The sequence below is a fragment of the Mastigoproctus giganteus genome, chromosome 1 (genome assembly GCF_048544385.1).
Source record: "Mastigoproctus giganteus isolate SK-2022 chromosome 1, ASM4854438v1, whole genome shotgun sequence".
NCBI classification, from domain to species: domain Eukaryota; kingdom Metazoa; phylum Arthropoda; class Arachnida; order Uropygi; family Thelyphonidae; genus Mastigoproctus; species Mastigoproctus giganteus.
This window is the reverse complement of record NC_143575.1, coordinates 259,269,273-259,281,769: the sequence shown is the minus strand read 5'-3', so window position 1 is coordinate 259,281,769 and position 12,497 is coordinate 259,269,273. Positions and strand designations below refer to the sequence as shown.

At 36.7% G+C, this 12,497-nt stretch overlaps 1 protein-coding gene across 4 annotated transcripts in view; it reads right to left on the bottom strand.

Moving 5' to 3' along the window:
* LOC150091832 (uncharacterized) overlaps window positions 1–12,497 on the bottom strand; it is a 256,523-nt gene that overhangs the window by 12,661 nt on the left and 231,365 nt on the right. For all 4 annotated transcript variants that reach the window (XM_090377195.1, XM_090377203.1, XM_090377219.1 and 1 more), the window contains one exon: window positions 7,986–8,065. In XM_090377195.1, the coding sequence (XP_090233321.1) occupies window positions 7,986–8,065 (80 nt within the window). The remainder of the gene's footprint in view (window positions 1–7,985; window positions 8,066–12,497) is intronic.

Here is a 12,497-nt window from a genome sequence, read left to right as displayed (position 1 = left end):
GTGATATAGAAACTATAAAAGAAGAAAAGACTGCTGTGGCACGAACGGCAGAGTCTGTTTTTGAACCATCTGTATATATTAGGGAACTTTCAGAATTGTCAAGTGCATGGATCAGCTATATCGGTCTCTTGATGTATATTGTCAAATGGAATGTTCCAGGTATGCAATAAATCTTTTAGATGAATACCAGTGGGTCTATTTTCTGACCGTTTGCTATTGAAGAATGAGTTTGGAAATTTATCTTGTATCTTTCAGGTCCATTCAGGGTTGAAAAGCATTGGGCAAAGAGGATGGGCTGGAAGACTAAATTTTAGCTGCATAAATGAGAAGAAGCATTTTCCTTCTAAGGTGAAGTGGAGGTTCATGTGCCTCTACATAAAAGCTTTGGACAGGGGATGTTCTAAACGCTCCTAGAGCAGTTCGTAGGGCACTGTGTTGGATAGTATTGAGTATAGTCAGCACACTTTTCCTAGCTGAGTCATAGACAACAGCACCATAATCTAGATGGGGCATGATACAGATGTAGAAGAGTATATCTATCAGCACCCCATTTCATGGCAGAAATAGATCTGAGCATGTTAAGTTTCTTCTGACATACTGTTCAGAGGTATTCTATATGTGAGACAAAGTTGAGTTTGGCATCTATCATTAAACCTAGGAAACGAAGGTTACTGGTGAGAGGGATCAGGTGATTATTTAGCCGAAGTTCTGGTTCTGAATGCACCTTGCATTTTTTGCAGAAGTGAATTGTAACTGTTTTTTGTTCAGACATACAATATCCATTCTGCAGTGTCCATATTTCTAGCTTATTTAGGGATAGTTGTAGCTGTCTTTCACGAATATGAATATTTTTTGAACTGCAAGATATAGTGAGATCATCGGCATACATATATAGTTCTACAGTATTGGGAATGTTCTGAGGTATGGCGTTCAGCCTAAGTGAAAAAAAGAGTAGCGCTAAGTATTGATCCTTGTGGAACCCCTTCTTCACGAGTAAAGATACGAGAAAGCAATTTTTGGTAACGTACTTGAAAGGTTCTGCATTGAAGAAAGTTTTGAATGAATTTCAGATGTCCTCATAATCCTAGAGAGTCAAGTTCTCGCAATATGCCATACCTCCAAGTTGTGTCAAAAGCCTTTTCAATATCCAAACTTACCATTACAAGATGTTTGTTTTTCACATAAGCATTACAGATGTTAGTCTCTGCTTTCACCATGAGATCCAAAGCGTGTCTATTTTGTCGGAATCCAAACTGATTGTTGTTTAGCAGCTTTTCAGTTTCAAGAACCCAGATAAGTTGTCTGTGTATCATCCTTTCTAGAGTTTTACCCAGACAACTGGTGAGGGAGATTGGTCGGTAATTTTGTGGGAGTGATTGATCTTTTCCTGGTTTGGGAAAGGCTAAATAACAGAATGATGCCAGGTAGCGGGATACATACCTTCAAGAAAGATTCGGCTAAAAAAGTTATTAGTAAATTCAAATCTGTGTTGTTTAGATGTTTCAGCATTACAAAAAAGATTCCATCAGCTACAGCAGTGCTATTAGATGATCTATTTAATGTTTGGAGTTCAAATAGACGAAAAGGTTGATTGTAGGCAAGAGAACGAGTAGTTTGGAAATTTATCTTGTATCTTTCTGCTGAGGCTTTGATTTGTAGAAAGGAAGCAGCATAAGTTGTAGTGGCAGACGTTTCAGAGAAAGTCTCTGCAAGTGCGTTAGCTATATCTTGTGGTGAAGATATCTTCCATTTAGATGTTGAATTTTTTCCCAAATAATTAGACTGTTAGTATCCTTTGTGATAGAGGAGGCAAACTGCATCCACGATTCTTTTTTGGCTTTTCTTCTAATTTGTCGTGCTTTTGCATTAAGTCTTTTAAACTGAATTAGATTGTTCGTGGTTGGAAACTTACAGAAACTTCCAGGCTTTATTTCTTTCTCTTTTTGCTATGGTACAAACATCATTCCACAAATGTTTTAGGTTTCTGTGTTTGAAAGCAGAAGACTGTGGTACTGCTTCAGCAGCTGCTGCCAGTATTTGCTTAGTAATGTGCTAAGTTACATCATCAATTGGTGCTAGTCGTATCAACTGGCTACCGAAGATGGAGGCAGAATACTTTTCCCAATCTGATTTAGAGAATTTCCATATTACCCGATGATCAGGGCATGGTGTTTGCATTGTTTGAATTCTGCATATAATTGGGAAATGATCACTGTTGTGCAGATCATTTAAAACTGTCCGATCTATAATGGGAAATAATTGAGGGGAACAAATAGTTAAGTCAATTGCTGACATAAATCCCGGGGAGAGATGAGTGTAGGTGTTATGACCTACACTCATCTCTCCCCATTCTTCTACATCATCGGTTCCGATAGGTGAACATCTGGTCTCTATGTCGTCTTCTACATGAAGATCAAGGACTGTTTCTTCTTGTGCATTTACATCTTCTTTGTCCATGTTCATGAAGTGTTCAGCAATGTTAGGTTCAGTTGGTCTGTGAGCTTTTCTATCTCTATTATCCATGTGAGCAGATTCCCATAGTGGATGATGTGCATTTAAGTCACTAAGAAGACAAAGAAGACAAAAAGGACATGGTATTTGTTTTATAAGATCTTCTAATTCTTTCAAATCTGTAGGTGGAAGATATAATGAGATTAGAGTTATTGTCTGTCCCACTGCTACATGTACTGCAACAGCTTCTAAGTGGGTCTGAAGTGGAATGTTTCTAGCTGGTATTTTACAATCCACTAGAATTGCTACACCTCTGTGTGCACGGCTTGGAGAATTTCTATCTTTTCTGTAGGCTGTATAATTTTTAATCGCATAAGTTACCTATGGATTTAAGTTGTTGTATATCGTGAGATCAAATCATGGACATCATCAGTATTACTGTGTAACCCTCTGCAATTCCATTGTACGATGTGCTGCATTATTTGGTTTTGGAGAGGGAAGATGATTCTGTCTGTTTCTTGTGAGAGGGAGCAGTTTGCTTTTGACGATCATATTTGGTCTTTTCCTTTCCAGGAAAGGAAGGGCGCCCATAATCTGTTCTTTCTTCTACATCATCGGTTCCGATAGGTGAACATCTGGTCTCTATGTCGTCTTCTACATGAAGATCAAGGACTGTTTCTTCTTGTGCATTTACATCTTCTTTGTCCATGTTCTTTGAATTTGATTGTGACGATTCAGTGGTACGCTGCCTTTGCGGTTTCTTTTGTACTTTATCACTTGATGTAATTTTAGATGGAATTGAGATTGGGGTATTGTTTGTTTCATCAACTGAAACAGGTTTGTTAGTAGGCTGATTTGTCAACAGTACAGATCGTGCTCATTCTGCAATGGATGTGTTAGGCGGGGTTTGGGTCGTGACAGCTTGATAATTTTGGGTTGCAGAAGCATAGCTACTGCATAGTCACCTTGACTTGCCATCTTGCTTCTTGGTATGATACTTTATTTTCAATCTTATATTTTTGTATCTGTTTTTCCATTTTCCACATGATTTTGAATAAGCTGGGTGATCCCTCTTGCAATTTGGACATTCAGGAGACTTTGTTGTACACTCTGCTTGGGCATGATTTTTTGACCCACAATTAGGACATGTAGTTTCGCCTCTGCATGTTGTTTGAGAATGACCAAATTTTTGGCATTTGAAACATCTTAAGAGATTCGGTATATATGAATGAACTCAGCAGTGCAGATACCCTGCCTTAACTGAAGTTGGCAAATCAGGTGTACTAAATGTCAAAATAATATTTCTTGTTAGAACAAGTTTATCATCCTTCCGGATCATAATTCGCCTTGCTTGTGTCACTTTCTGTTCTTGTAATTCCTGAACTATCTCCTTCTCGGTGACATTCAATAGATTCCACTCACTTATCACTCCTTTTGAGGAGTTCAGTGTGTTATGTGGCATCACTTTGATTGGGATTCCACTTATAGAGGACATTTTTAATAATATTTCAGAATGCTTTGCTTGTGTAGTCTCAATTAATAGGTCTCCTGACTGAAGTCGTTTTCCCATTTTTGGTGTACCTGCTGCATTCTCGAGACATCTCTGAATAACAAAGGGTGGGAGTCTTCTTACCGGTTGAGTTGATAACGAATGCATTATCAGAAACACTGGTGGTTCTGGTTTGTTAGATTCCGTTCTCATTCTTTTTGAAAGATCTATATCGTGTTCCCTTTTACGGGTGTCAGTACAATGAGAGCCTGTTGGCTCTAGTGGTGGATAATCATCACAATCCATTGCTGCTCCTTTTAGCCCCGGGAGAGGGGCATCGTTCTCCAAGGTTACTGGCCCCACCACGTGGAGGGCAGGAGCGGTGCCAACCAGTAATCAAGAGATCAGAAAAATAAGAAAGCAGTAATGTTGCTAGTGGAGGTAGCAGTAAAGTTGCAAGTGGAGGGTTTATGAAAAAAGCTAGTACTCGCCCTAAAAAAAAAAACACTAGAAAATCGTACTATAAATCGCTTGGCACTCGGGGCCATGCTAAGAAGGAGATAAGTGATTTTGTAATAACTGAGAGCAAAGTGGAGGAGAAATTGAAGTTAAACATAAAAAAGGCACCTGGAGCAAATGGAATCTATCCAGTTATATTGAAGGAGGCAGCAAGGGAAGTAAGCCATAATTATGGGAGCATCCTTAGAGTAAGAGGTTCCTTAGAGCACAATGCAAATGTATCCCCAATTCACAAAGGGGGTTCAAAGGGTGACACAAATAATTAGAGACCTGTTAATTTAACTTCCGTTCTGGGGAAAATAATAGTCACTGGTTAAAGAGGTGATACAGGATCACCTAGACAAGACAGCAGCAATAGTTCAGACACACCATGGGTTTGTTATGGGGAAGTCTTGTCTGACCAATTTAATTGGATACTATGATGTGGTCACAAAGGAACTGGATGCTAAATATAATTTTGATATCATATACTTGGATTTCAGGAAAGCTTTTGCTACTGTTGCACATGGAAGACTGCTGTACAAATTGGAGTGGTATGGCATTAAGGGCAAGTTGCTGCAATGGATAAAGGGATGGTTGAGTGGGAGACGACAGAGAGTGGTAATAAATGGAAACTGCTCTACGTGGAGTAATGTTATTAGTGGAGTCCCCCAGGGTTCGGTGCTGGGCCCATTGTTGTTTTGTATATTTATCAATGCTATCGAGGAAGATATATAAGGTTTAATGTCCAAGTCTGCACATGATACAAAGGTTGGCAGGGTTGTTAATGACAGTAAATACAGTATGCTACTACAACAGGATCTAGAAAAGTTAGGCAGATGGGCTGAGAAGTGGCAACTGAAGTTTAACATTGACAAATGCAAAGTACTGCATATGGGTAGCAGTAACCCAGGAGAAATGTACCAACTGTGTAGTACTACACTCAGGGAGGTGGAGAATGAAAAAGACCTGGGGGTAATTGTGCAGTCAGATATGAAGTTCTCTGAGCAGTGCAGACGGGCTGCCAGAGCAGGTCATGGAATTTTGTCAATGACATACAGGAATTTTGCTAACAGAGACAAGGAGGTGATTATCTCTTTGCATAAGGCAATGGTCAGGCCACACCTAGAGTACTGTGTACAGGTCTGAAGGCCTCATTTTAGGAAGGATGTAGAGTTGCTTGAACGAGTACATAGAAGGGCAACAAGATTGGTGAGAAGAACAAAATCGTGCACTTAGTAGTAGTAGTAATAGTGGCATGTGATGCAAGAAAGAGTTTATGCAGCATTAGCCAAAAAAAAAAAAAAAAAAAAAAAAATTACATGACCATTAAGTTCTGCAAGCTGCAGCATCTAGAGACTAGGCACCTACGAGGTGATATGACTGAGGTGTATAAGGTCTTGAATGGTTTGAGCAGGTTCAATGCTGACAGGATATACTTGCTGACATTAAGAACCTGAGGGGCACAGCTTCAAATTGAGGAAAGACAGTTGTAGAATAGTTGTAGATGTAAGATGTAAATAAATTTAAGGCTGAACTAGACAAACATGGGTTTGTCTAGTTCAGCCTTAAACAAACAAAGTGGGAAGGTTTTTATTTTTTTATTTTTTTGGCTGATGCTGTATAAGCTTGCTTTCTTGCATCATATGCCTCAACTAATGGTAATGCTAATATGATAGGTTTTTGCATGATGCTCCTATGTCCATTAATGTATGAACTATCTTGAAATCTTCCAGTATGTGCTACCAATAGTGGAAACGATATAAATTGTTTCCAATAATTTATAACAGATTACAGCATGAAAATAGCTCTGAAAATTGGAGGAAGAGTTCACAACTGTTACTCTCAGTGGAATGATTTTGTGCTATGTGTTTCACTGTAATTTTTATTTCTATAAACTGCTTGGCTGCTCATTTAGACCCAAAAGACTGGAATTGAAGAATGGCAAGATGAATGAGCAAGCCTGATTAGCAGAGCAGAAGGTGGCACGAGAAAAGTTACAAAACTAGGAAAAGTACTGAAGCTTATAATAGCTATAAGTTGATCTGAAATAGTACCACAAAAAATAAGGTAGGCAAAAGCTGATTGTGAGAAATCAATAGCTAAAGAGAGCACAGAACAGAGACAAGTTTAATTGTAATCTTGTATAATAGGTATGGGAAAGTCTTAGATAACCCTGCTAATGAACTGAACATGTACTTTGCATTGATTTTTATAAATGCAAGACAATGGAGGGTCTTGCATTTGTAAAGGTAATTACAGTGAAGCTGAGCATTATGAAATTAGAAATATGCAACTACAAAAGATTTTTTATTAGAAAAATCTTTCATGCCGAAAAGCAAGTAAGAGAACTATAGTTGATGGCATATAACCAGTAAAATTGAGCTACTCCAAATGTTTGTCTAGTTCTGCCTTGAATCTATTTAAGCTATCAACTTCTATGACAGATGGAAGTTTGTTCCAGCAATCAACCACCCGCTGGCTAAAGGCAAACTCCTACACATCTATCCTACAACTATCTTTCCTTAATTTGAATTTATGCCCTCTCAGGCAATTATTCTGAGCAAAAGGAAGAATCCCATCAGCATTGAGCATGCTCAAACCATTCAAGGCTTTATACACCTCAATCAGATGACTTCACAGAGATTCTTTTCGACTGAAGAAATGTCAGTGTACCACCAAACAGTTCTAAGAACAAAGTGAGCCAGTAACTAACAGACTAATCAATCTGACTTCAGTGGTAAGGAAATCTGGGAGGCAATGATCAAGTGATACAGGGACATTTAGATAAAATGGTATTTTGAAGGAAATGCAGTGAGGCTTTGCAAGAGAAAATGACAGCATATACGGGATGCTTTTCAGGCCAAATTCATACATTAATGGGTACACTGTCTGAAATGTCCTGACTATATCACTGAAAGAGGTAAAAATATAAAAGCTGATGTTTTTTTTTATAAGTTGTCAAGTTTATATTTGTATTTTAAAAATGGTGAACCTACTGATATGAACTTGGATTTTATTGATTAAACTTATTGTCACACTTTGTGTAGATTTTAATTATTGTATGGTATTTTATAATACATAATAATTATCATGATTTTAAGATGATTGTGGTGACTGGAAGTTTTTTTGTAAGTTAATGCTTGCCCTTGTCACAGAATTGAGTGGGGATGACTACAAATTTTAAGAAATTAGTGTGTGTTTTTGCCATGGATGATAGATTTTATTTATTTTAGAAAAGAATTAAGAGTATCTAATCATTTGTATAATTTTTTGAAAGTTTAAAGTGTGTGATCACTCTGTTATAAGAAGAATTTTGAATTTAGTCTACTACTGACTGTGCTCAAAGTGCAGGTTTCTGGGGAGCTGAGTTCTCTTAAGATTATACCAATTGCTAAGTTTGGATCCCCTGGTAACTGTTGCATTATAAATTCTCATTCATGATACTATAATGCAAGTAAACATGAAACATATAAACAATCAGTTCTTTAATAATCTAATAATATATAAAAAAATAATTTTAAAGAGTTGCTGAAATGTTTCTCACTTCTAATTTTCTTTTTATAGTGGAAAAGTCCATAGGATTTTCAACTACTTCGTAGTATCCAGGTGCTTCTTCAGGATTCACTATAAATATAAACAGTTATTTAATTTGGTAGAAACAAAGACCACTCAGAAGTTTCTAATTTGGTTATAGAACAAAAAATGGATGATAAAACCAACAAAGATAAATTTTAACTTCATACTTAGAGTTAGGCTGTTGATGATAAGGTGGCTGACAGTTTTCAAAGGCACTGAGTTTAGAATAAAGAAGTTAATAATAACTTGAAATAATTGGAAAATTGTATGCACCTCTGCATTCATTTTTTGTCTTAGAGACAGTTTGTTCCTCTAGTAACAGAGCTGAATTTCAGCCCTATGCTTACATTGGACATCATTTATCCACTTACTGGCCTAAATTACTAATATCATTATATACAAATAGCATCACCAAAACATTGAATCTGTTATTTGTCTAAAATTCAGGGTACCATTATGACAGCTATCTTTGAGAATTAGAATTTTAACAAAATTATGTTGATCTGCCAAATAGTGTATGGAATAAAAACTTACAATAATCTGGGCCACATTTGCCGAAGTATTAAAGGTGGAGCTTTACTTAAAACACAGACATTAAATTGATATGAAAACTATACAACCCATTTCTACATTCAATTTCTGTCTTGGAGACACTTTTGTCTCTCCAGTGAGGAAGCTTACTTTTGACCACAATGACCTATACTCACACTAGAGACAACATCATTATCCACAAGTTCACCTACATTGCAACTTTAATGTGAAATCTTACTCAAGTCTTCATGGCCGTAAAACAAAAATTCTCCAAGACGAAAATTAACTGCTCTGAAATATAACCTCCCAACTTTTTCTACTTTGCCGCATAGGGTATACAAAAAAGGTAATTAGTGGTTAAAGGTATACACAACATTTGCTATGTGTTTCACTGTAATTTTTATTTCTATAAACTGCTTGGCTGCTCATTTAGACCCAAAAGACTTCACAACTCTGTATAAGTTCTGTAATAGAGGCATCCATTATCTGATGAGAGGGCAGTAAGTCTCAATAGATGTTGAGACTGCTTTGAGTTTTGGACAAACGGCAGATTCGCCCTTTTCATGATGCTACAAGAGGGTATCAAAAATTTCGTACCATTATCTAGAAATAATAGCAATAGAAAGGTGAAACTTCACAGAAACTTTAATCCTTTTCTATGTATTCTCCATGTATAGTAACACATTTCTCCCCATCTATGGATCAGTTGTTTAATGCCTTGATCATAGAAGTCCACACTTTTTGCCTGAAACCACAATTCCACTTAACTGATGACTTCCTGAGACGAATCAAAGTGGCATCCACACATGCTTTCTTCATTTCTTGAAACAAGAAGTCTGATGGTGCTAAGTCAGGAGAACAGGGTGGGTGCTGCAGTAGTTCAAAGCCATACTGGACAACAAAGTTGGTGGTAGCAACAGTCGTGTAAGCCGATGCATTGTCTGACAGAAGACGGATACCTCTGGTTAACATTCCATGCCTTTTCACCTTCAAAGCATTGCGTAACTTTTTCAAAAGATTTCCGCAGTATTCTCTGGTAAGTGTGGAACCACGAGGTAGTTAATCTGTCAGGATAACCCCTTTTCTGTCTCCCAAAACACAAACAACATTACCTTTTTCACAGATGGAGTGCTCTTTGCCTTTTTGGGAGGTGGGGAGAAGGTGTGCTTCCACTGCTTTCGCATGTCTTTAATCTCTGGACTACACTGGTACACCCAGCATTCGTCATTTGTCACCAACTGATTAAAAAAGTTCTCAACATCTGCATTACACAAATCCAACAGTTGGCAAGAACATTGCATTCGACATTGCTTTTGAAAAGGCATCAGCAATCTTGGAACCCATCGTGCAGAGACCTTAGATGGTCATGTAAAATACTGTGGGCAGATCTATAACTAATTCTCACTGCATTTGTGATGAAATGAATTATCACACATCTGTCACTCAACACCAGCTGCTCAATGTTTGCAACTGTCTCACTGTCTGTGGACGTTGATGGCCTTCCTTCTCTTGGCTCGTCAAAGACACTATATAACACCCCACTGGAACTCCCATTTCCACTTTTTTACAGTGTCACAGGATGGACAATTCTGCCCGTATGCAGCTTTCATTTCTTCATCAATTTCCTGAGTTTTCTTGCCCTGCAAATGCAGGAACTTGATCACTGCTCAATACTCCACTTTTTCAACCATAGTGTCCTTCCTCAGATTCTGGGCTCCACCTCTGGTGTACGGTCACCTATGGGAATGAAATTTCACATGTTAGTTATTGAATATGTAGACAACTTATATTACAAAAGGCATCTTCCTAATGATGTTTCGCTAGGTCGGGATATGAACTTTTTGATACCTGCTCGTATTTGATAAAACAATATCCACAATTCAGACTGACTTGTGGATAACAGTAGCGTCTCTAATATGAGAATAAGGCCAAATCTCGATAGGCAAAGTCAGCTTTCATCATTGGAGGAACCAAAGTGTTTCCAAGACACTTTGCAAAAATGTGTACAATTTTCAAGTTTTTTTTATTTCTGATGGCCAAAAACCCAGTCTCTGTTACTGCAGTGACCCAAAGTATAGGTAAAAATACATACATCATAAGGTCTTCAACAAAGTCTTTAATAATAAGTGAATACTATTTTATCACTGAAAAAGAGCTTAGAGGTAGCTTGTAACACATGGCCATTTTTCTGATGCAATAAAAAACAGCAACGTATTTCTAAAACACTTCTGTAGTTTTAATATCTCTAAATTTGCCCAGAATTCTAGACGTAGTAAAGTGTTTTTTGAAACCGTGAAGTAAAAAAATCATTATAGAGTATATCCTCATTAATTCAATAGTGGATTATTCAAAATGAGATGCATTTAGTATGGATTATTTGAAATATGCCTATAATAAAATTCAAAGTGAGAAATGGATCCCATGACTTGCGAATAGCTTGTCTAATTCAAAGACTGCTGAAACCAACTATGACAAGATTATTATAACAAGAATACTGCGTACTAGAAATTTTCTGCATACATATGAGAGAGAGAGAGGGGGTGGATAAAAAACACTTAGTGTGTGTGGATACAGCTCTAAAAATGTACATGTAATTACAGCTAGGAATTCCTACCTTGGTTATGTTGAATTATATCTTTTTTGTGCATGTAAATTAAGTCACTATTTAAGGAAGAGATTAACCATGATGAAGTTGCAGTGATATTCAAACATGTGATGCTGTCAAACAGTGGCAGGTTAGCTTTCTATTATCTGTTCACTGGAGCAAGTTGCTATACCTACCCATCTATCAAATCACAGCTGCCTGGAAAAATGTTTTTCACATAATTTTATAGGTTGGTATACATATTGAAGGTGCTACTACATTCAGTAAATATGTATACTACTGAACAGAACTGAATTTTATCTACAACTGAGCTTGCTCTTCTCACATGTTATGGCTGTGCCTTCCTCAATGTCTCTCAGTAGCATAATGTTGGGGCTTATTGTGCAAATTCCTTTGAGCCATATATGTTATAACTGTGTTTATGGCATTTTCTGCCTATGTCAACAGCGGCAAAGCGATGTGCCAAATATTTACCAATGCCACAAGAACCTAGGTTTTAATTTTTGTTCTTCTAAGGAGTATTCCTTTGGGCCATTCTTAAAAACCTTTTCAATTTTAATTAACTTTAATTTCAATCAGAGCTGTTTTACATGCATAAGTTAGATGTGCTTCACATCATTCCTGCCACTGGGCTGGTTCTTCCTCATGCCCTGGTCGTGTTTCATGGCAACAGTGTCAAATTTTTCCTAATGACAGATGAGAAAACCCAGACCAAAACTTAAATATTTTAATATTTATGTTTGGGGAGTATTTTATTTTATTATTATTTTTTTTAATGAAATATTTCAACTGGAGATGAATTTCACCCAAAAAGTTAGTTGCATTTTTCCATGGCCGATATGACTGCATTTTCATGATGAAATTTGACCAACAGCACAAGTGGATAAACCCAGCATGATAAAAAAAAATAATAATAAATAAATAAAAAAATAATAAAAGAAATAAAAAAAAAATAATAAAAGGAATAAAATAAAATAAAATAAAATAAGAAAAATTAAAGGAAAAGAGGAAACCAACCATTATTTTTTTTTTCTTTAATAACATGTTTGTAAATTTTTAAATGGAGAAAATTATCATTGTGCATTGATAAGCTAGTTCATGGGATATCAAACAAAATTTGCATGCTTTGCTGCATTCAATTTTCAATCGTAGGAATCTTTCTGCTCTTACTATAGACTGAGGTAGAGTAACATGTAAGTTGAATGTGATACCCATGATCAAAAACCAAACACAGTAAAGTATATGAATTTCATATAATTTCAATTAATGTGTTGAAATCACCATGCAGTCCCTACAGTATAGGAATATTAAACTTTGCTGCTGACTACAATCAAGTGTTTATTT